The sequence below is a fragment of the Lepisosteus platostomus genome, chromosome 2 (genome assembly GCF_059453375.1).
Source record: "Lepisosteus platostomus isolate fLepPlt1 chromosome 2, fLepPlt1.hap1, whole genome shotgun sequence".
Lineage (NCBI taxonomy): Eukaryota > Metazoa > Chordata > Actinopteri > Semionotiformes > Lepisosteidae > Lepisosteus > Lepisosteus platostomus.
In genome coordinates this window covers 15,943,657-15,964,295 of record NC_142612.1, presented here as the reverse complement: position 1 = coordinate 15,964,295, position 20,639 = coordinate 15,943,657, and the positions used below count along the sequence as shown (strand labels likewise).

Here is a 20,639-nt window from a genome sequence, read left to right as displayed (position 1 = left end):
CACGTAGGAGTAGCAGCTATTTGTTATATACACAACCTTCAAAGCAAAAATAAAAAAACAAGAGATAATAAATATGAAAAAATAGAAAAAAACATTATTACGTAAGTGGGAGGCAATTCTGGTCCTGGGCTGCCAGGTTTGTATGTTCTCCATTTCCCCGTTTCCCCCCACAGGCCAAAGAAATCATGGTACATGTAGGGTAATAATTCGCTTTAGGGAAAACTGGCGCCGCTGTGAGTGCAAGTCTGTGTTTGTGTCTTTGCGCCGGTTGCTTGTTGGAATAGGCTCCACTTCCCCTGCAACCTTGACATGGAAGAACCAGTTAGGCGATGGTTGAATGGAAGATTGCATACTGTAAGTACTTAAACCATTCGATGTGTCATAGCCAAATTAATTTTTGTTAAAATCGTTTGTGATATTGGGGAAAATATTGTGCGCTGTGGAGAATAATCTAAGTAAAGGTCTCGATCAAATTAAAACCTGTTTATTACCATTTCAAACAAAACTTTCATTCTCACAAGGCAGGAACTGCTTATCCTGACCACAAGCCCCTGTTAAACAGGCAGTGGGCTCTGAAACCTTGTGTGAAAAAGCAGAGACCAATCATTTTTGTTTTGGTGTTTTCAAAAGAATTAATTCCAAATTCAATAAAAGGGGTTTATAATAAACAGTGATGATTAGGTGGTGACAAGCTCGGAAGATGCTGTGCTCACGCAAGTGTACAGTACAACTAAACTTCGAGAATACCGCATGCTCTCCAGTCTCGGCTGTCATCATTTATTCTGACTCTTGGTGGTTCATCAGACAAGATGCTTATCCTCCGCTGGGCTCTGTACTTTGAGATTACACTGCTTCTATTTCATCTACCAGGTAACACAAGTGTCTCACTGTAATAACCTTCTAACATGCTTAAAAAATAAATTCACATTCATATCTATACTTTTTTAGTAAAATTAATTTTGTAACATAGTTTCAAGAGCAGAATATGTTGAATTTGCTAGTTGATAGATTTTCTTTTGCTATATTAAGTCACAAGCAAGAAAACAAAATACATCTTTTCTGGAATTTTGGGCACTTCAAAAATTCTGAAGTATTACAATTATAGTGGAGAAACACATTTATCATTTTTAGACAAGAGAAGAAAAATCCTCTTGAAACCCCAGTGCTGAACTTGTTTCACTGCCTGAAATTTTATTTCCCAGTCTGCAATGTTTATGCTGCAAAAAGAACATTTCTTATCACCCTTTTGTTAGGTTCTTTTGTATGTAATAATTTATTGTTGTGGATAATTTGCATGTTTCTCTCTTTATATTTCAGTTTGTGTACACAGGAGTGCAAATTCAAATTCATATGGATTTACTGGCAAACTAAACCTATTTCATGCCACAATACACATTTTAATCACTCATCATTAATTATACATGTGCATGGCGCTAATTTAAATCTCTATGCATAAAGAGTAGCACTACCAAAAGAGCACAGAAAATATCTGATAAAACACATCATTAGATTAAAAAGGAAAACAAGAAAATTAATTTTAGATTTGCTTGTTTTACTGCCTGATAGTGTCTTTACACTTTATGTTGTTGGGTTCCTAGTGTACACTGCGTGAATTTTAAAACTGTCATTCTACCATTAATCCCTTTATTGATGCAGTTAGTTTGCATCAGAGCTACTAACACTTGCCTAATTCCTGAATTCTAGTCATTCTCATTATTTTTTTAAAAACCTATTTGAGATTGATCAATTATTTTCCTTGGCTATGAAATGGAGTTTGTAACAAACGTTCGGGAGGGATGACAACAACCAAGTTCAATCTGACTCAGCTGTCAGTAATTAGCAATCACTATTGACACATTTCCTCTACTAAAACACTATTAACACCGTACAGGATCCCCTTCTCTCCCTCACGTACATCTTTCTGCGTCCCTCCTCCACCCCATCTCCCCCTCTGCAGCTGCCCCTTGGTCTCTCCTCCCTCTAGATGGGGCTTCTAGTCTCCTCATCCCCTGGCCAGGAGCTCAGCCCTCTGCCAAGCAGCTTAAGCTAAATTTTCATTAAACACTCCATAATCCTTTCAGTACGATTAATTCTTTGGTGTTGTTATTCCTAGTGAATCTCAAAGAATTACAACAGAAGTGTTAGCACAATATTTTTTTCCATCTTCTCTTGTTATAGAGCAGAGTGGGGCAGAACCTATAACTCTGTCGGTATCTTTGGGAGGAAAAGTCATCATGCTGTGCAAGGTCTCACTTACTGATGTAAGCCAAATTAATTGGAAGAAAGAAGGGTTACTCTTTTTCAGTTACTATAACAATACAACTTTTCAAACCACAACTGACGAAAGATGGAGACTTGCCCCTACACAACTGGAGATTACTGATGTACGACAGTCTGATGAAGGGAGTTACACCTGCGCTGTAACTTTGTTATCTGGTGTATATTCAAGAGAATGGAGACTTCGGATTGAAGGTGAAAAATGTTTTAATTCTTGGATCTTGGAAAACTTTGGTTCTTTTTCTCATTCCATAGCAGATATTTACATTTTACATTTTAAGATTGCTTGGACATGGAACAGTCTCAATGCTATCTTATTTCTGTATTTGCATCAAACACTTTATGTGCTGATTAACCAACCATGTCCTAGGCATCGATTTTCTCCCCATCACTCATTATAGACACTCATAATCTGAATTTAAAACCTAAATATGTTGGAGAGCTATTGAACTGCTTGACAGCCCTGACAGTCCTGCTTGAGCAATTTTGCAGTTACTAAGTGTTGAAGACAATCTACAGGAAAAAGATTCTCAGGAAAAAGTAATAAGTAAGTAACCAAGGAAAATATGTCTCACTCATCATTAATTATACATGTGCATGCCACTAATTTAAATCTGTATGTATAAAGAGGAGCACTACCAAAAGAGCACAGAAATTATCTGATAAAACACATCATTAGATTAAAAAGGAAAACAAGAAAATAAATCTTAGATTTGCTTGTTTTACTGCCTGAGAGTGTCAATTCCCAGGCTCTTGAGTATTAACCTCTACACACTTTATGTTGTTGGGTTCCTAGTGTACACTTTTATTGATTTTTATTGTACGTTAATTTTACATACTGTAATTCTACCATTTATCTCTTTATTAATGGAGTTAGTTTGCATCAGAGCTACTAACACTTACCTCATCCTGAATTTTAGTCTTTCTCATGATTTTTTTAAAAACCTATTTGAGATTTAACATTTATTTTCCCTGACTATGAAATGGAATTTGTAACTAAAGTTCAGGAGGAATTAAAACAACCACTATAAACACCGTACAGGATCCCCTTCCCTCCCTCACATACATCTTTCTGCGTCCCTCCTCCACCCCATCTCCCCCTCTGCAGCTGCCCCTTGGTCTCTCCTCCCTCTAGATGGGGCCTCTAGCCTCCTTGTTCCCTGGCCAGGAGCTCAGCCCTCTGCCAAGTAGCTTAAGCTAAATTTTCATTAAACACTCCATAATCCTTTCAGTCTGATTAATTCTTTGATGTTGTTATTCCTAGTGAATCTCAAAGAATTACAACAGAAGTGTTAGCACAATATTTTTTTCCATCTTCTCTTGTTATAGAGCAGAGTGGGGCAGAACCTATAACTCTGTCGGTATCTTTGGGAGGAAGAGTCATCATGCTGTGCAATGTCTCACTTACTGATGTAACCCAAATAACTTGGAGGAAAGAAGGGTTACTCTTTTTCGGTTACTATAACAATAACACTTTTCAAACCACAACTGACGAAAGATGGAGACTTACCCCTACACAGCTGGAGATTACTGATGTACGACAATCTGATGAAGGGAACTACACCTGCGCTGTAACTACAACATCTACTGAATTTTATATAGAATGGAGACTTCAGATTGAAGGTAAGACAACTGAAACTTGTTGTAAAGACTTCATCAAAACAGTTACTCTTATGCGGCATGTTTTTTGATACAGCACTATAAATTACACAATCCATGTAATGCACGATTCCTCACATGCAGATTCCATTAGAAAGACAAAGTAAAATTTGTACTGAGAAATTTTAGTTTAGATTGAAAATCTAAAACAAACTTGTACACGTTCTGTATATGTAAAACTCACAAAGGTGCTGCTGCCATTTATTACAAAGACAAAACAAACTTGATGATCCACAGGAGGAGGATGGAGGAGGAATGTGGAGAACAGGAGATAGACTGTTCTGTGTGGGTCTGTACTGATATTACAGATGCAGCCCCTCAGTCCTTGTATTCATTCTCTCATTTTCTCACTCCACAGCAGAAATGGCCATTTTATAAGTTTATGTTTTCACTCTAATTGGGCAGAGTATTCTATCTGAGGTTGTAAAGATATTATCACGGTATTAACACTTTCTCTTTTCTGGTTCCAAATCTAAGACCTTGTCCTTTTTACACTCATCCATTTCTTGTCATCTTGAATTCCTTCCTATATTGCATACAGTAGATCAAGGCATTCACATTTTATATTAAATTTTAAATCTATTTTACAGTTTAAGTTTTAGTAAAGCCTCTAATAAATATTTCCTTTTCTGTAGGCACTCATCTATATTTTGTCCCTGTTTGTATCGTTAAATTCTTCTTACAGTTCAGTCACTACAGTCTTTACAGGATTTAATGTGTACAATGAATAAATACCCAGAAATGACAGAGAATCCCTGTTTTCTGGTTTACTTTGGTGTTAAATTAAAAATAATGTGATTAATTTCATTTTGCAGGGGTGAAGACCACAAACAAAGCCCTTTTGGAGAGTGAAGTTTTTTTGTCTGTACTCCGAGGAGCGATATTTATTTCAGTGCTTGTGTTCGTCTACTGTGTGATAAAAAAATGTAGTGGGTGAGTACTTTTGTCTAATTGTCAAATTTAAAATTGGTAGATTATAAAATGCATTTTAGACTATTTGGATCCAAACCAAAGAGTTAGAACAAAATGCCCTCTTGACAAAAGAAATTAAAGAGCAGTTATTAGATAAGGCAATAAGTAAGCTCAAAAATAATAAGTCACCGGGTAGTGAATGGCTACAGAGTAAAGTAGGAGACTTTGAGCAAAGTAATGTCCCGTTCTTCACCTGTATTCTTTCAACTCGATCCTTAAAAACAAGGTCACTCCTTCCTCTTGGAGAAAAGCAATAATTTCAGTTATTTCTAAAGAGGACAATGACAGAGAACTATACAGGGAAATTAAAATTTTTATTGTGGACTAAAAGCTATATGCTTTAAGAAAGGTAAAAGGACAATATTAGGTGAACAATCCACATGCTTCACCATATTAAAAAAGATCAGAACGATCTTGTTGAGTTTAGACATAGAAAAGGCTTTTGACTGTGTGTATTGGATTGTTTCGAATTTACAGTCAATTAGGTATTTTATTAACTCTATATTCAAACCCTATAGCTAGAAAATGGGTAAATCACAACCTCTCAGGAAACTATAAAAATGAGCTTTCTATTAAGCTTGTTTCATTTATTTCAGTCTTTACTTGTTGAGATCCTTCCAAACAATTTATTGAATGGGATAAGTAAGTCTTATATTTCATTTGGAACAGGAAGAAACCAAGAATATAGTAAATTGTGCAACACTACAGTAAAACAAAGATAAGGCAATTACGGTACAGCTTTTCTAAATTTTAAAGTGTACTATTATGAAGCAAAGCTGAGTCCTCTGGCCTTTGGTGGAATGATAAAGTAAATCCAAAAGTGTTAAACGGTAAAAGTTACAATAACAAATTAGAATACTGACATGGTTTCTGATTGAGAGTTTGTGCCAAGAGTACTTGACCAAAGATTTAAACAATGGGTTCATAGAGGAATTACCTCATTTTGTATAATAATGGAAAGGGGAAATTTAGTATTTTTAGAACCTTAAGGACATACTGTATACTGTATGGTCTGCTCAACTTAGTCTTTTTAAGATATTTATAATTACTATTTGTCAGTATTTTTTTAGAGAATCAGAGAACCCAATGTCCAACTTAATCAGATTATACAGGCTATTATCCAGGCATGCAATAAGGGCACCAGTAAAACAATGTAAAATCTGTGTCAAGGTATAATGAGTTCTAGAAAAGACACGACAGACTACATCTGAAGAAATGGGAAAAAGAGACAGATATTGTTATTGATAATGAGAAATGGGAGAATATGAGAAAAATACAATGCAATACCAAAATATTCAAAAAGGTTGCAAGAAAAAATTTAACCTGATTTATTATAATGTTTATTTTTGCAATTTCAGAGAATTGAATTGTGTTGGGAAGAAGTGTTGAGTTTTGTACTATACAGTATATAAACAATCTATCTGATGCGGTTGTGGTAGAGGATAAAAACCTGATTCAACTTTTTTGGCAGCATGAAAGAAAGCCATAACACCTACCATAAATGGCTCTAAAGAGATCCTCCAACCAAAGCAAACTGGACTGCTTTTTTACCAGAAATTTAGAAAAATTAACTCAATGGTTAAGAAGGAGGTTTTTGAGAAATACGGAAAGAATATGGTATCAATTTATGTGTTGGAATTTTCTTATCTATTTCTTTTTTTTTCTAGCACTGTATTAATCTCTTAAACTGGAATAGAATGATATATAGCAAATTTTATAATTATATTTACTTGATGTATATATACTTGATGTCACGCCCTCTGCAGCCAGAGGGCGCTCCTTCTCTGTCCTGTCCCTAGTTTCCGGTCTGCTGTCCTTCCTGTCCCTCTCTTTCCCTTGGGCTATATATTTCCGGGTCTTGCACTCTGTCCTCGCTCAGCATTGACGTTCGGATGTCCTGAGACCCGCCTAGCACCAGGGCGCCCCACGTCCGCTCCCTGAGGGCATAGGTTTCTATACGGCATTCCTGAACTCTTTGCACTAATGAGCCCGGGCCTTTTTCCCGTCTCGCCGCTACGCATATGGGTCTTTTTCCGCTCTCCTGCTCCCCACGGTTAGTCCATTTGGATGTCCGTGACAGAATGCTGAGCCACTTACTGACCCCGCGAGCAGCGCTTTTTGTCTTGCCGCAGTTTTTTTCTTGTTCTCTGGGCTGTTTTTTTTTTTTCAGTTCCTCTATTCTAATCACTGGATATCACTCCGATCTTCTGTGCCTGTGAGCGGGTCCTGCACCTGGCTTTCCTCGGGTAGATCACTCTGATATCAGTGATTGAATGTTGAGCTGGCTTTCCTATTCTTATTACTGGAGCTTCTGTGTCTGGAGCAGGTTTTCGTGCCTGGCTCTTCCTGGTCTTGCTCTCTCCGATATCAGTGATAGAATGGTAAGCTTTCTGCCGTTCCTCCATTCTCGCTTTGGTCTGGCTTTCCTCAGGTTGTCCACTCCGATATCAGCGTTAGAATGTGAACGTGCCCATTTGCCGTTCCTCCATTCTTTTCGCTGGATATCACTCCGGGCATCTGTGTCTGTGAGCGGACTTCGGTCTGGCTTTCCTCAGGTTGTCCACTCCGATATCAGCGTTAGAATGTGAACGTGCCAATTGCCCAGTCTGCGGTATTTTTCCCCGGGGTTTTTGTGTTTTTTTACTTTTTGTTTTGATTGTTTCTTCCTGGTTTCCCCTCCTTTTTGGTCCCCCCTGCTCTCTGTGTCTCTGTGTTTTTGGTTCCTATCTGTTTTTTGTGGTTTGTCTCCCTGGTCTTTCCCAGGTTTTTGTCTGTTGTGTTTGTGCTTGTGTACTTTTTTGTTTTAAGTCGCCGGAGCTCTACTCAACCCCCCCTTCCTCCACCCAATAAAGGTTAATACCCCGGAGGAGGGGGTAGCTCTCAGCCGTGGACTCCCGAAGGTTTCCTTTCAGTTAAATGAGGTTTTTCCTCCCCCCAGTGCTGGGCAGCTCATTTATTTGTATGGGCGTCAGGAGCCACCCTGAGGGCATAGGTTTCTATACGGCATTCCTGAACTCTTTGCACTAATGAGCCCGGGCCTTTTTCCCATCTCGCCGCTACGCATATGGGTCTTTTTCCGCTCTCCTTCTCCCCATGGTTAGTCCCTTTGGATGTCCGTGACGCTTGATACTTGATGTTTTGCAGTGACTGGGACCTTGATCTGGTTCTTGATAGTTTTTGTATGTCAAAAAGGAAACTAATAAACGACAAGTAAAAAAAAAAAGTGTTAGAATGTAGTAATTGTCACATTAATTGAACAGGATCTGTCAGTACTGAATTCGTTCTTCTTGTCGCTTCATCTTTCTGGCTTTAAGAAGAGTGTTACTGTGTGCTCATGGACAGAGGTGACAGTGAGGAGGGAGGTGAAGACCGACAGTGGAAACAGAAACAGTAAAGGAACAGACTGAATTAGGACACCATACAAACAGGAAACATTAGAAAGCACATGCTGTTTTACAGAGCATGGTCTGAAGGTTGGGTGGCTTGGTGACGCAGTGGTCAACATTTCTGCCTTGCAGTACTGGGGTCCTGGGTTAAATTCAGGACCTGGGGTGCTATTTGCGAGTTTGTACAGTATGTTCTCTCCACATTCGTGTGGGCTTCCTTTGGGTGCTCCAGTTTCCCACCATGGTCCAGTGACATACTCTTAGGTTGATTGGCTTCTGAGAAAATTAGCCTTGGTGTGAGTGCATGTTTGTGTCCATATCCCTGTAATGAACTGGTGTCCTGCCTTGTGCCATTGCTTTCTGGCATAGGCTCCGGTCACCTGAATTGCATAAAGTGATGGGAAAATGGACAGATCTTAAGCTTGTGGGACCCATGGCTTCAGCTAATAAGTGTATTTTATACATTTGTTAAGTGATTATGTTTGACTTATTTCAAACATAATCACTATGAAAAATTTCATTCTGTCAGTTTTTCTGTCATCCTGCAAATACCTTACATATGTAAATTTGTTTTTGTTATTTTATTTAATTTTCTCATAAAGTGGAATTGAAAAACCTTCAAACATAGGCTCAAATCAACTTTTTCCTCAAATCAAAAAAAAATTGATAGGCTGCAAACAGTAATCCTGCATGAAATGAATAATCCCATATCTCTAACAAGATTCTGCACAGTAGATATTAATTGAAAAATCTGCAGAAAAAAAGCATTATGTACAGTACATGTTGAAATTCGATTTTTTTCTGTTAGAATCATCATTATACAAAGGACTAAGGTTTTGAAAGCAGTGAGCAATGTGAGCGTTTTTTTTTTATTTCAGGCTTGGGGTAACGGGTGGTTGTGAATATCTGTTGGACACGCTTCTCTTGATCAACTGTAGTGGACTGAAAAAAATGTTAACCACATCCTGAGTGAGCAGTATGACATTCAAATTACTTTGTATTTTCAAGCGTTTCCTCAAAACTATATTCCTGTTCAGTACCTCAGTAACAATAACCTGCATGTCAATGGAAATTTAGAAACTGCTGAAGACCATTGTTCAGAAAGTTTTTTTTGAGTGTGTTATGTGTAGACGTGCTCTTTAAAAGGTAATGAAAAGGACTGTGGTAAATAAATATTGAAATGTTTTTCATGTGTTTTCTGAAAATTATTGTAACAATACCAAAACATTTCAAGCAATGCAATCAATGCCTATTTGTTGTGTGAAATTTATCACTTAAATACTGTGGAATGGAACTAATGTACATCCTCACACCTGAAGAAGGCTCCACGGCTGAAACGTTGTGTTCTCTTTCTTCTTTTTTTCAGCATGGAATAAACCTATTACTTGTTCCTAATGTACATTTAACACCTATATCTACTGTCTTTTCCTATCTTCTGCAGAAAAGGCTTTCCCAGTTTTGCTTTCAAATATAAAGACAGATTTTTTCTTCTTCAATAAAGAATGAATGAATGCATTTCTAATACATAAATTAAAGAGTTTTACATCTGAAAAGAAAACAAATTCACATTAAAACTGTTGTTTTAATCTATTGCTCACATGCTGAAAACACAGTGAAAATGTGTTCTTTGAATTATTTTTTTAAATTGCTCAATGAAAACTATAAAAATCTTGATTTTCTATTAGTACTTTACAATGGAAAATAAAAGATAAATTGGGATAAATCACTTTCTGTGATTTGTACATTTTTACCCTTTACTGAAGTATTTCTTCCTGCTTCATATTTCAGTCTTATTGCGCTGTAAAAAAATGTAGATAATTCATCTTAAAGCCATGGCTGACTGCGGATTTTGTAGCCAGTACTTTATCTGGAATTCATTAAAATAATTCCATTGGTTTGTTGTATTGCCATTTGTAATGCATTTGAATATCCATATGTACTTTTGCAATATACGGTATGTATACTGTTCATCATGTCAGATACAGTTTGAAGTTCAACAAATTTATATTTCTATTAGTTTGTATTATATTTTTTGATAAAACATTACACAATTGTGTTGAAAATAGCTTACTATAATTAGTCTTATTCATATAAAAATATTTAGAAATTAAGCTTCTAACATACAGGATCATATTTGACATACAGTACAGTACTATTGATATTGTGACAGTGCTTTCACTTAAGGTGATTCACAATCTATGGTATTGTGTTGCTCAGTCCTGATAAATTGATCATTTTCATAGAGAGAGATTATTTTCTCTATTGACTATGATACAAAACAAAAATAAATTTAAAGAAATCACAGACCAATAATGTGCCTGTAGAAATACTGTACACTTTGCAAATATATTGTGACGAATACGCCCCGCGCATAACAGGGAGGTTGGCTGCCTGGGCTAAAGAAAGTCTGATTTAGCTCAGCTGGCAAGACCCCTGTTGAGCGACTGTGGAGAATCAACACCTTAAATATACTTCTACACATTCAGTACAATACCCAGTTAATCTATTGGCTGCATAAATATTGTCTCTTTTCCACAGTTTTCCAAACAAAGTTAAACGTACAGTATGTACTGTACTGAAACAGTTATCCTGAAACATTTATTTTTCTGATAGTTTAAAATTATGTTGATGTCATGCCTTTGACTGTTATTTAGACCATATACTGTATGCATTTCTCTGCATTTAGGTGCAGAAAAGGCTTCGACAAAGTTTAAGCAACAGTATTTGTTCTCAAATACTGACACAATCTAAAATCACCTCCAAGAAAAATGAAGTACACAATAGTCTTGCTCTAATGACGATGCCAGTAGATTGTGATACACTGCAAGTAACATTACAAAACAATTAACGCTCTCACACACTATTTTACAATTATATCCTGTTGTGATTTCGTTTGGGATTGACATCCAAATAATTAATTTGAATCATTGTAAATAGACGAAGTATTCACGTTTTCCAAGGCAATTTGGCTCTAATTATGACATTGGCCATCAAAATTAAAGGCTGCATGGCAGGAAGACTCAGACAATTAAAGAACATATCATCTGTACTCTAAATTGCCGATTATGTTTTTATTCTTTCAAGGAATGTTTAAAGATTAATATTCAGGACACGCATTGTATGTTTTAATTATGCAGATTGCATCTGAAAAAAAGCCATGACTTTGCAATCGTTACCTCCTAATGTGAAAAACAAAGACTGTGTGAACAGTCCAACAGAGGTGTGTGTATCCGCATATACAACAACCACACCCACGACATACTATAAATGTCCTCAGCAATGTATCATATTCCATCTAAGCTATCATATTATACATCAGAACCAATCTACAGGCAGAGACCTACATGGTCTTACACAAATAGGCAGTGGGAGTCACTTGCTACCTGTTAAAGTTGTGCTTCACTCCAGCCTGTGACTGTTTTAGGTTGTCCATACTTCAGCATTATGGACAATACATTTTTAATGTATTAATCAGTAACAAAGGTTTGGGAAGAACTGAACAAAAAAACTCTTGAGAAATAACTGTGAAAACAAACAGGGCTTTCAAGTCAAAGTTTTTTGTAATTCTTCCTGTAGAACTACCGTGTTAATATACTGTATTATGTTGTATATTTTGTGGGTAAACTTGGAAAATAAGTTAAGAGTGCATCTCTTTATGCTCACAACAAAACAAAATTAAATGTATAAGATTCACAGATGCTAAAGATATTTGTGTATTTTCTATATAAACTAGATGAGAATTCCACTAGGAACCTCCTATTCCATACATAAAAAATAAGGTTGATAATGAATATCTTTGAAATGTAAATACTCTCATATGATATACAAAATAAAAATAAAACTCCAAGATAATTTCATATTTATATCATTTCAATTTTACTGTATTATAATGGTGTTATATTTGTCATGCTTTTTAAATAAAATTCTAAATTGGAATAATAAAAATACAAGGTATTGTATTTTACAAGGTATTGTAAAATACAAGTGCTTAGAATGTGAGTTGAGTAAAACATTAGTTGATGCAGAACCAGTATAAACAGCCACGGAAAGTGACATGATTTTAATTAAAGTAAAAACAGTGAAAGATATGACTATGTCCTGCTTGAGAAATAAAAATTACCTGGTTACCATCGGTGCCATTGAAGGCAGACTATCTGTGAGTACAGGTAGCCAGAGAATAATAATAATTATTATAATAATTGCTTACACTTATATAGCACTTTTCTGGACACTTCCACTCAAAGCGCTTTGAGGGACTCCCCTCCACCACCACCAGTGTGCAGCCCCACCTGGATGATGCGATGGCAGCCATAGTGCGCCAGAACGCTCACCACACATCAGCTATCAGTGGGGAGGAGAGCAGAGTAATGAAGCCAATTTATAGAGGGGGATTGTTAGGAGGCCATGATTGATAAAGAGAGATGGGAAATTTGGCCAGGACGCCGGGGTACACCCCTACTCTTTTTGAGAAACACACTGGGATTTTTAATGACCAGAGAGGGTCAGGACCTCGGTTTTACATCTCATCCGAAGGACGGCGCCTGTTTACAGTATAGTGTCCCCGTCACTACACTGGGGCATTAGGACCCACATGAGCCGCAGGGTGAGCGCCCCCTGCTGGCCCCAGCAACCTTAATTTTTCCCAGGAGGTCTCCCATCCAGGTACTGACCAGGCTCACACCTGCTTAGCTTCAGTGGGTTGCCAGTTGTGAGTTGCAGGGTGATATGGCTGCTGAATAAGATTTTCCGCTTCAATAAACAGCAGACTAGATAAGAGAAACCAAGAGAAACTGTTAGGGATAGGCACATGGTCTAAACATCAGCCCTGGATATATTCATCTGGATGAATTTAAGCATCACTAGAGCAGGTAGATGTATCGTGTGTAATACATTGACAAAGTTGTTGAGTCAAAGTGTTTTCTCTTCCTACAAGCCAAACAAGTAGTGTCTGGTTTCCAGCAGGATAATGTGAGGCCACACAGTGCTAAGATTACAATGGCACAACTTCAAGTAATCAGTGTTGAAAACTTGCTATTGGCGTTTGTTATCTATATTCAGAATGTGATTAGATCCATTAGATCTTAGCATTGTTTCTTTTGTACACCAGTATTTCTGATGTGGTGCACCCCAAGAAAAGTCACTTTTTAAATAATACATAATATGACTGAAGCAGCCTCTTAACTTAATGTAGAGATCATTGTCAAATTTTATTTACATTGAGTGGAAGTGTTAGTTTACACTCTGGAGGAAAGACAACTGTGAGTTATATAAAACTAAGCTGATATGGTATTGTACATATACATCTTTGCCTATACTACTTTTGTACATTTAATTTAATTAATAATTTAGGTAATAATTTGTGAATTTGCCTCTAAATACACAACATTATACTGTACATTACGTTAAAGTAAGATTGAATAACCAGACCCCTTAACACTTCTTTAAATCTCCAAATTTTTATTACCAGTTACCTGTATCAATGACTTGAGGCTGAATCACAACCGAATTCAATATCAATTCCTGTCTGATGTGAACAAGCTTTACTAATAAAGAGAGAAATGGTAGAATTATACAAATCACAACTGCAGTAAAAAATTACACTAGGAACAAAGCAACAAAGTGTAAAGTGCAAAATGTAAAAAAGGAAGTTTGGGAAATGACACTCTCGGACACTAATACACAAATCTAAGATTGATTTTATTGTTTTTCTTTTATTCTAATTATGTATTTTACCAGATATTTTAGTACTCTTTTGGTAAGGCTTCTCTTTATACATTTAGATTTCAATTAGCATCATGTGGTGTTCATGTGTAATTAATGATTGCTGATTAAAGTGCGTTGGGGCATCTGATAGATGGCTTAGTTTGAGACTTTTTATCCCAGCTCTTTCATTGTTCTTGATTGTTCCCATGGCAGCTGGAAACTGATTCAACATCAGAAATATCTACAAATGCACCCACTTACAATGCGCTGTATTTTTTCCAAATGCATTACCTGTAACACGGCACATTGTGTAATGTAATTCACTGGCCAAAGACGACCATTAGGTGGTAATGTGGGGCATTAGATATTTGTGAAATGATTGCTTCATTTAATCTGTTTCGTATTCCGTATTCACTTTCTTTGTAAAAATCGGCATCAATTTCTTTGACTCATTCACTTGTGATTATTTTGGAAACATTTTGACGTGTCTGTTTCAGCTACTGAGTGACACTTTGGTACAGTGGGGTAAGTACATACCCAGATTCCTGGTTACAGTACAAGTTTTATTTTTAACAAATAAAGACTCCTTCTCTTAAAATAAAAGAGTAAGTAATATGCACACTATATTGACATTTTTATTATTTTTATACATCATGGCATGTTAAATATTAAAAAGATGTTAATAAATTAAAAACATGAATGAGTTACAAAATGAGAAAACTGTCAACTGTCAGAGTAAAAACCAGTTGTATCAGTTTACAAGGGTATAAAGCAAATCACATATATTATAATTATAATCTAGAATATGAAAGTGCTATGAAAAGGACCATAAAAGTATGATAACTCCTCTGATCATTATTAACCATATTAATTCATTAATAATTGATCAATAATTTTAAACTTTTATATTTTGTTCAGGGTGATTTGTCACTGTTTTTACAACCTTCACTTTCTTATTAAAACCTATTTTTGAGACACAATGTTTCAGATGTCTATATGTTTGTGAACTTTGCGAATAAAACACAGAGCCTTCAGACCATTTTAACCATTTAAATGTCTTCAAGGCATTTTAAAGATCGTGATTTGTGAAAATTATCACTAATCCTATTTAAATGACATCTACTACCTGGTTCCATTTTTAAGAAACCTTGGTTTGAATAAAGTGGATCCCTAGTGTAAGAGAGTTTTTACAAAAACTGTACTGTAGTGGCTTTAAAACCATATGCCATCATGCTGTATTTACTGTAGAGTAAATACAGTAGATTTACAGTATATAATATACCCTCAGTAAATTGTACACTATCAGTTTGGCATATCTGTCAATATGATTGCATGTGATTAGTGTGTGTAGCATGTCTGGAATGTACAGTAGTCTCTGTTCATGTTTAAATTATGTTCATGCACTAAAGAAAAACTAGTGTTTTTATAAAACAGTCCTTTTAATTGCTGATTGCCTTAAGTTAAAGCACGACAAACAATGAAGAAGAGGGCAGGAGACTGAAAATTCATCCGCATCCCCCAAGCAAAACTGCCTATACCACATAACAAACACATGATGTACTGTAATACCAACACCCTTTTTCACTCATGAGACTCAGGTCAAGTGTACAGGTCAAGTGCAAATTCAAAATTTAATTTACTCTTATTGCTGTTGCCTTCAAAGTGTCAGGTTTGACAAGGGAAGATTGGAGACAAAATGGTTTCTTTGTTTAAGCATTCTTAAAAATTCAGAAGTCACCCAATGAAGACATTTCTAGTAAAGAAATCCCTCTTCCCGTGGATTTAATTAATAAACTCAGCACAAAGATTAAACAAAAGAGTGAACTTGGATGACAAAGTCTTGTTACTCATTGCGATGTCAGGATTACATTTTTCAAGGATTATAAATACATAAAAAGTAAAAGAACTATAAAAAATGTCACATAAACAATAGTTATCTTGCAATATTTAGTATAAGATGAAATTATAAAAGTGGAACATCCTCAAATCTAAAAAAATTGATAGTCTGCAAACAGTAATCCTGCATGAAATGAATAATCCCATATCTCTAACAAAATTCTGCACAGTAGATATTAATTGAAAAATCTGCAGAAAAAAAGCATTATGTACAGTACATGTTGAAATTCGATTTTTTTCTGTTAGAATCATTATACAAAGGACTAAGGTTTTGAAAGCAGTGAGCAATGTGAGTGTTTTTTTTTTATTTCAGGCTTGGGGTAACGGGTAGTTATGAATATCTGTTGGACCCGCTTCTCTTGATCAACTGTAGTGGACTGAAAAAAATATGTTAACCACATCCTGAGTGAGCAGTATGACATTAGATGAAAATATAAAAGTGTAACATCAACCCAAATGAAGAAAATGAGACATGATGAATTAAAAAAATTAAGTAAGCTTCCATTATTTTTGACATAACAGCATAAAAGACTTACCCTTAAATAATGGAAATACTGTATTTTAATAATGCAGGTGAAATTAACATGTACTTAACTTACTGTCTATATAATAATCAGAATACAGAATGTGTGTATTTTTCCAGTACTATGGTATCATCAGCTTCTGAATTAAGCCTTTATCTACCCATGCATCTGTCTTTCAATGAGTTTGTTTTGATATTGTAATAAAATGCACCAGCGTGTGTATTATTTAGATTGTGTATTTTATTGTCCTTTTTTCTATCAATGAAACAGTTTTTAAGGAGTCTTTAAAAAAACATTTCCGATGACTTATGTTGTGGGAAGTCCTTCATCCAAGGAGCAGGACACGGTCTTTGTGGATTCAGTTATTTTATTGAGCTCAATAATGACATCAATGTGCGTTGGGTCTGCCCCGCAGGACAGACAAACCACAAGGGTTTCCCAGCTCTTACATACAGTACGATCTCAGGAAGATGTTTTGTTTCACCACTTCATGTGTGCCCTTTGATATGTAGCATGAGTTGACCGGTTGGTCCTGTCTCAAGTCTTGTCCTTTGATGTGTAGCTGTCCTTTGATATGTAACATGAGTTGACCTGCTGAGTCCTGTCCCAAGTCTTGTCCTTTGATGTGTAGCTATAATTGTTGGAGCTATTTAAGATATGTTAAAACAGCTGACATATTACACAATACGCCTGAACCAACACTGTAGTGTTGAATGCAGATAAATTATATATATATATTTTCCATCAATAATATATAGAAGTATTTTCCTACTTCACTTACCTTCAACCTCAGTTCTATTACAAGCAGACCAGATTTTGAAGTTACAGTGCAGGTGTAGTTCCCTTCATCAGAGCTCTGTACATCAGTGATCTCAAGTTGTGAAGAGCTAAGTCTCAGCCTATCATCAGTTGTTTTTGAAAAGTTTTATTTTTACAGTAACTGAAAAGGAGAGACATTTCTTTTCTCCAAGTTATGTGCTTTACTTTAGAGAGACATTGCACAGCATAATTGCACTGCCTCTTCCCAAAGATGTTGACAGAGTTATAGGTTGTGCCTCATTGTGGTCTGAAACACAAAAGGAGGTGAAATACAAGAGTAGTTTTATCAAATCTTTTATTTTTGTTGAGATTTGTTGGCTTCTTCACACATATTTTCAGCCAGCCGCCTGTTTATCAGGGCAGTGCAGTCAGGGTACGAAGTGCCAACCCCAGAAGAATCAAAGGTTTATTTAAAAAAAAATTGATTAAGACTAATATTACATTCCAAAACACAACACATACAATTTTAGCATCTGTTACATACATTAATTCTGTTTAGGCACAAAAAACTATTTGAATACTTATGCAATCCTGACTCATTTTTCTTTCATATGAATTATCTATTTATTTCTATTTCTTAATGCTCTGAAAATTTGGAGTTTGTATGTTGTGTATATAGAACATTTTAAAAGCTACTTCTAAGTGTCATGACTGCAAGATTTAAAATGACAAAATGTGAGAGCTGTGCAAGGGCAAGAATACTTTACAAGGCTCTGTACAAAGCCAGATATTCCTCCTTTAGATACCTGGTAAATAGATTTGGCCCTAGATGAACCAGATCATTTCAATAAGGAGCAGCAGAATAAATAAGTTGTGGAAGTTTAAAGAAGGTCATAGATGTCAGCTGCTGTCTGGCTTCATGGAGAAAAGATGATAGAGGTGTAGGTTGACTACCCAGTCAAGCAGGTTGAGAGTTTTAAAGCAGTCCAATATTCGACAAGTGAATAGAAATTCCTTGCAATTCACTTCAATTATGAACTGCTGCTAGCACTTTGCAACCACACCGCTCCATTTAAAATATGTTTAATTTATTAAAATCGATTAATTTAATATACTGTACTTTATATTGTGTTATTGCTAATTAGCTTTGTTAAAGGAAATAAAGGCTCATACATTTTATTGATACAGTACAGTATGTCCTTGACTATTATTTTAAATGTCCACCAGGTGGCATACTGTGGCACACTCAGCTACAAGCAAGGTGTACAACAGTGAGGCCCGGACCTTTTCCTTGTTTATATTAATATATTAATTATTTCATTATACATAAATAATACTCATCTCAGTAGTTTTGTAGACTAGTTTTGTAGAATGAAATGAATGTGCTGATTTCTCTTTTTGCAATATTTTGCAATATGAGTCAACTATGTTACACCTGAGCTCTGTGCAGCTCGCAGCCTGCTTTTGCTACAGGAGACCTGAACATTTCCATGAGTACTCTCCCATCAGCCACCCCTGTAAGAGCGAGATTGGGCCTCCAATCTGTCTATTTATGGCTTAATTCTCCCACACGAGTGCTCTGACATTGAACTTCCTCATGCTGCATAAATAATTAGCTCTGCATTTTCCATTCATTTCCACTTCTTGGGGTCCAAAAAATTACGATGTCACCTGGCTGATCCCAAGCCAGCATGGCAGGGAGAATAAATCACTGTGTAGGGATGAGGAGATGATGTTGCTCCACTCAGCAGACACACCTCATTGTCTACCGAGCAGCGAGGGAAGGTCTGGAGACCCTGTCCTGAATCCCCACAGTAGGCACAGCCCTCGCGCCTGAAGCATTCAGCATGTGAGTATTAAGTTCTGCCCACCTGACGGGTCTCCTCAGTCGGCTGCCATGCTGATAGTGTTTCCTGTGTGGTGGTGTTCCTAGTAACGGTGTTAGGGGGTGCTCCATAGCAACTCTTCTAGCTCCATTCTTTTAGGCCAGTGTCGAGATGTATGGCTAGGGTTGCCAGTTTGTTAAGGGTCCCTGAGAGGTCACTGGACAGCCTCACCCAAAATAAGTACAAGAGTGTTGCTCCCCCCCCCCCTTCCGCTTTCTTATCGAACGAATCTCAGGTACTGTAGCATACAGTATATCTTTTCCCTGATAATGGGATGACTGACTACTCTTGAATGCCTGAATGTGGCAGCACATTGTCATTTTGTACTTCAAATTTGTCAATGTAGAGGCCAAAATCACTGTTTGTCTGATTTAGGCTGAATCTTTCCTTCAGTGCCAAACAGTCCCTCACATAGTCTATTGTCTTTAACAAGGTCCATCTACAATAAACAATTTTCAAACAGCAACATTTCCATAAAAAGGACTATTACACAGCAGAATTGCCTCCTTGTAGCAAGATCGTGTCAGCCACAGAACATAAACAAGGCTGGATTTGGTCAATTCTGAGATGGGAGAATGAAAATCAGATTGTAGTGGTAGTAGTGTTGGTGGAGCAGTAGGTTGTGGTCCTCTCTTTGGATCACACTTTTCGAAACAATAGCCTAGTATTGTGACTAGGGAAACTGCGCTGTGAGGGGTCTTGTCTTTGGGATGAAACTTTAAACTGAGGCCCCGACGTCATTAAAGATCCCCTGACACTGTTTGTAAGTCACTACTTTCGGGCAATATTGCCACCTGGCCCCTGGAATTTTTTTTTAAAAAAGTTCAAACGCCTGTCTTTGCTGGATAGATAAAAAAAAACAGCTAACCTTAAGAAATATATTAATTCAACCAATATCATCAAAGGGTTAACTTTACGTATTTATTTTGTTATGTTTGTAATGGTCTTACAACTCCCAGTTCTGAATTGCCAGTTGGTAATGGACCTGGCTAATGACTTACAACCTGTGTTCCCGTTTAGGAAGAATGTGGACTGTGCACACACCGTCTTCTTTAATGCGCTCTGTCAGAGCCTATCTGGACACCAGTAGAGCTGGCATCAGTGGGTGGAGATGTTCAAACACTTGGTGTATGTGCTTACCTGGCATGCCACAGGTGCAAGGTTACTATCTGTGGGATTATGACTGAATGCCTCTAAGTCAGAATCCCTCCTTAAAGAACTCTTGTCAATACCAATGTGAGGTCACAAGGGCCCACAAAGTTCAAGCAGGCACACACACACACTGGCTGGATTCCTTTTGATCTATTACGTCATAATACCCGTGTCTACATGCCCATTTGGGCACCAGGAGTGAAGGTTATGTGAGGAAAATTAGTTGTTGCATAATTCATGTTTCAAACTTTGCAGTCCTTTCCTTTTGTTTCTTTGGTACTGCAGGTTGAGAATCCCTTATCGGAAATTCCTGGGACCGAAAGTGTTGCGGATTTCGGATTTTTTCGGATTTCGGAATATTTTTTATATATGCATCTATAAAATGGGACAGCTTGGGGATGGGACCCAAGTCTAAACACGATATC

General features: G+C 36.7%; 1 protein-coding gene across 1 annotated transcript; it reads left to right on the top strand.

The window, feature by feature from the left end:
• Positions 1-581: 581 nt before the first annotated feature.
• LOC148676026 (protein sax-3-like) lies at positions 582-9,479 on the top strand. The gene is made up of 5 exons (XM_088600502.1): positions 582-870; positions 2,179-2,472; positions 3,607-3,900; positions 4,752-4,869; positions 9,173-9,479. Exons 1-5 carry the CDS (start codon positions 810-812, stop codon positions 9,261-9,263), a joined length of 858 nt encoding a protein of 285 aa, XP_088456628.1. The 5' UTR covers positions 582-809; the 3' UTR covers positions 9,264-9,479.
• Positions 9,480-20,639: the final 11,160 nt, after the last annotated feature.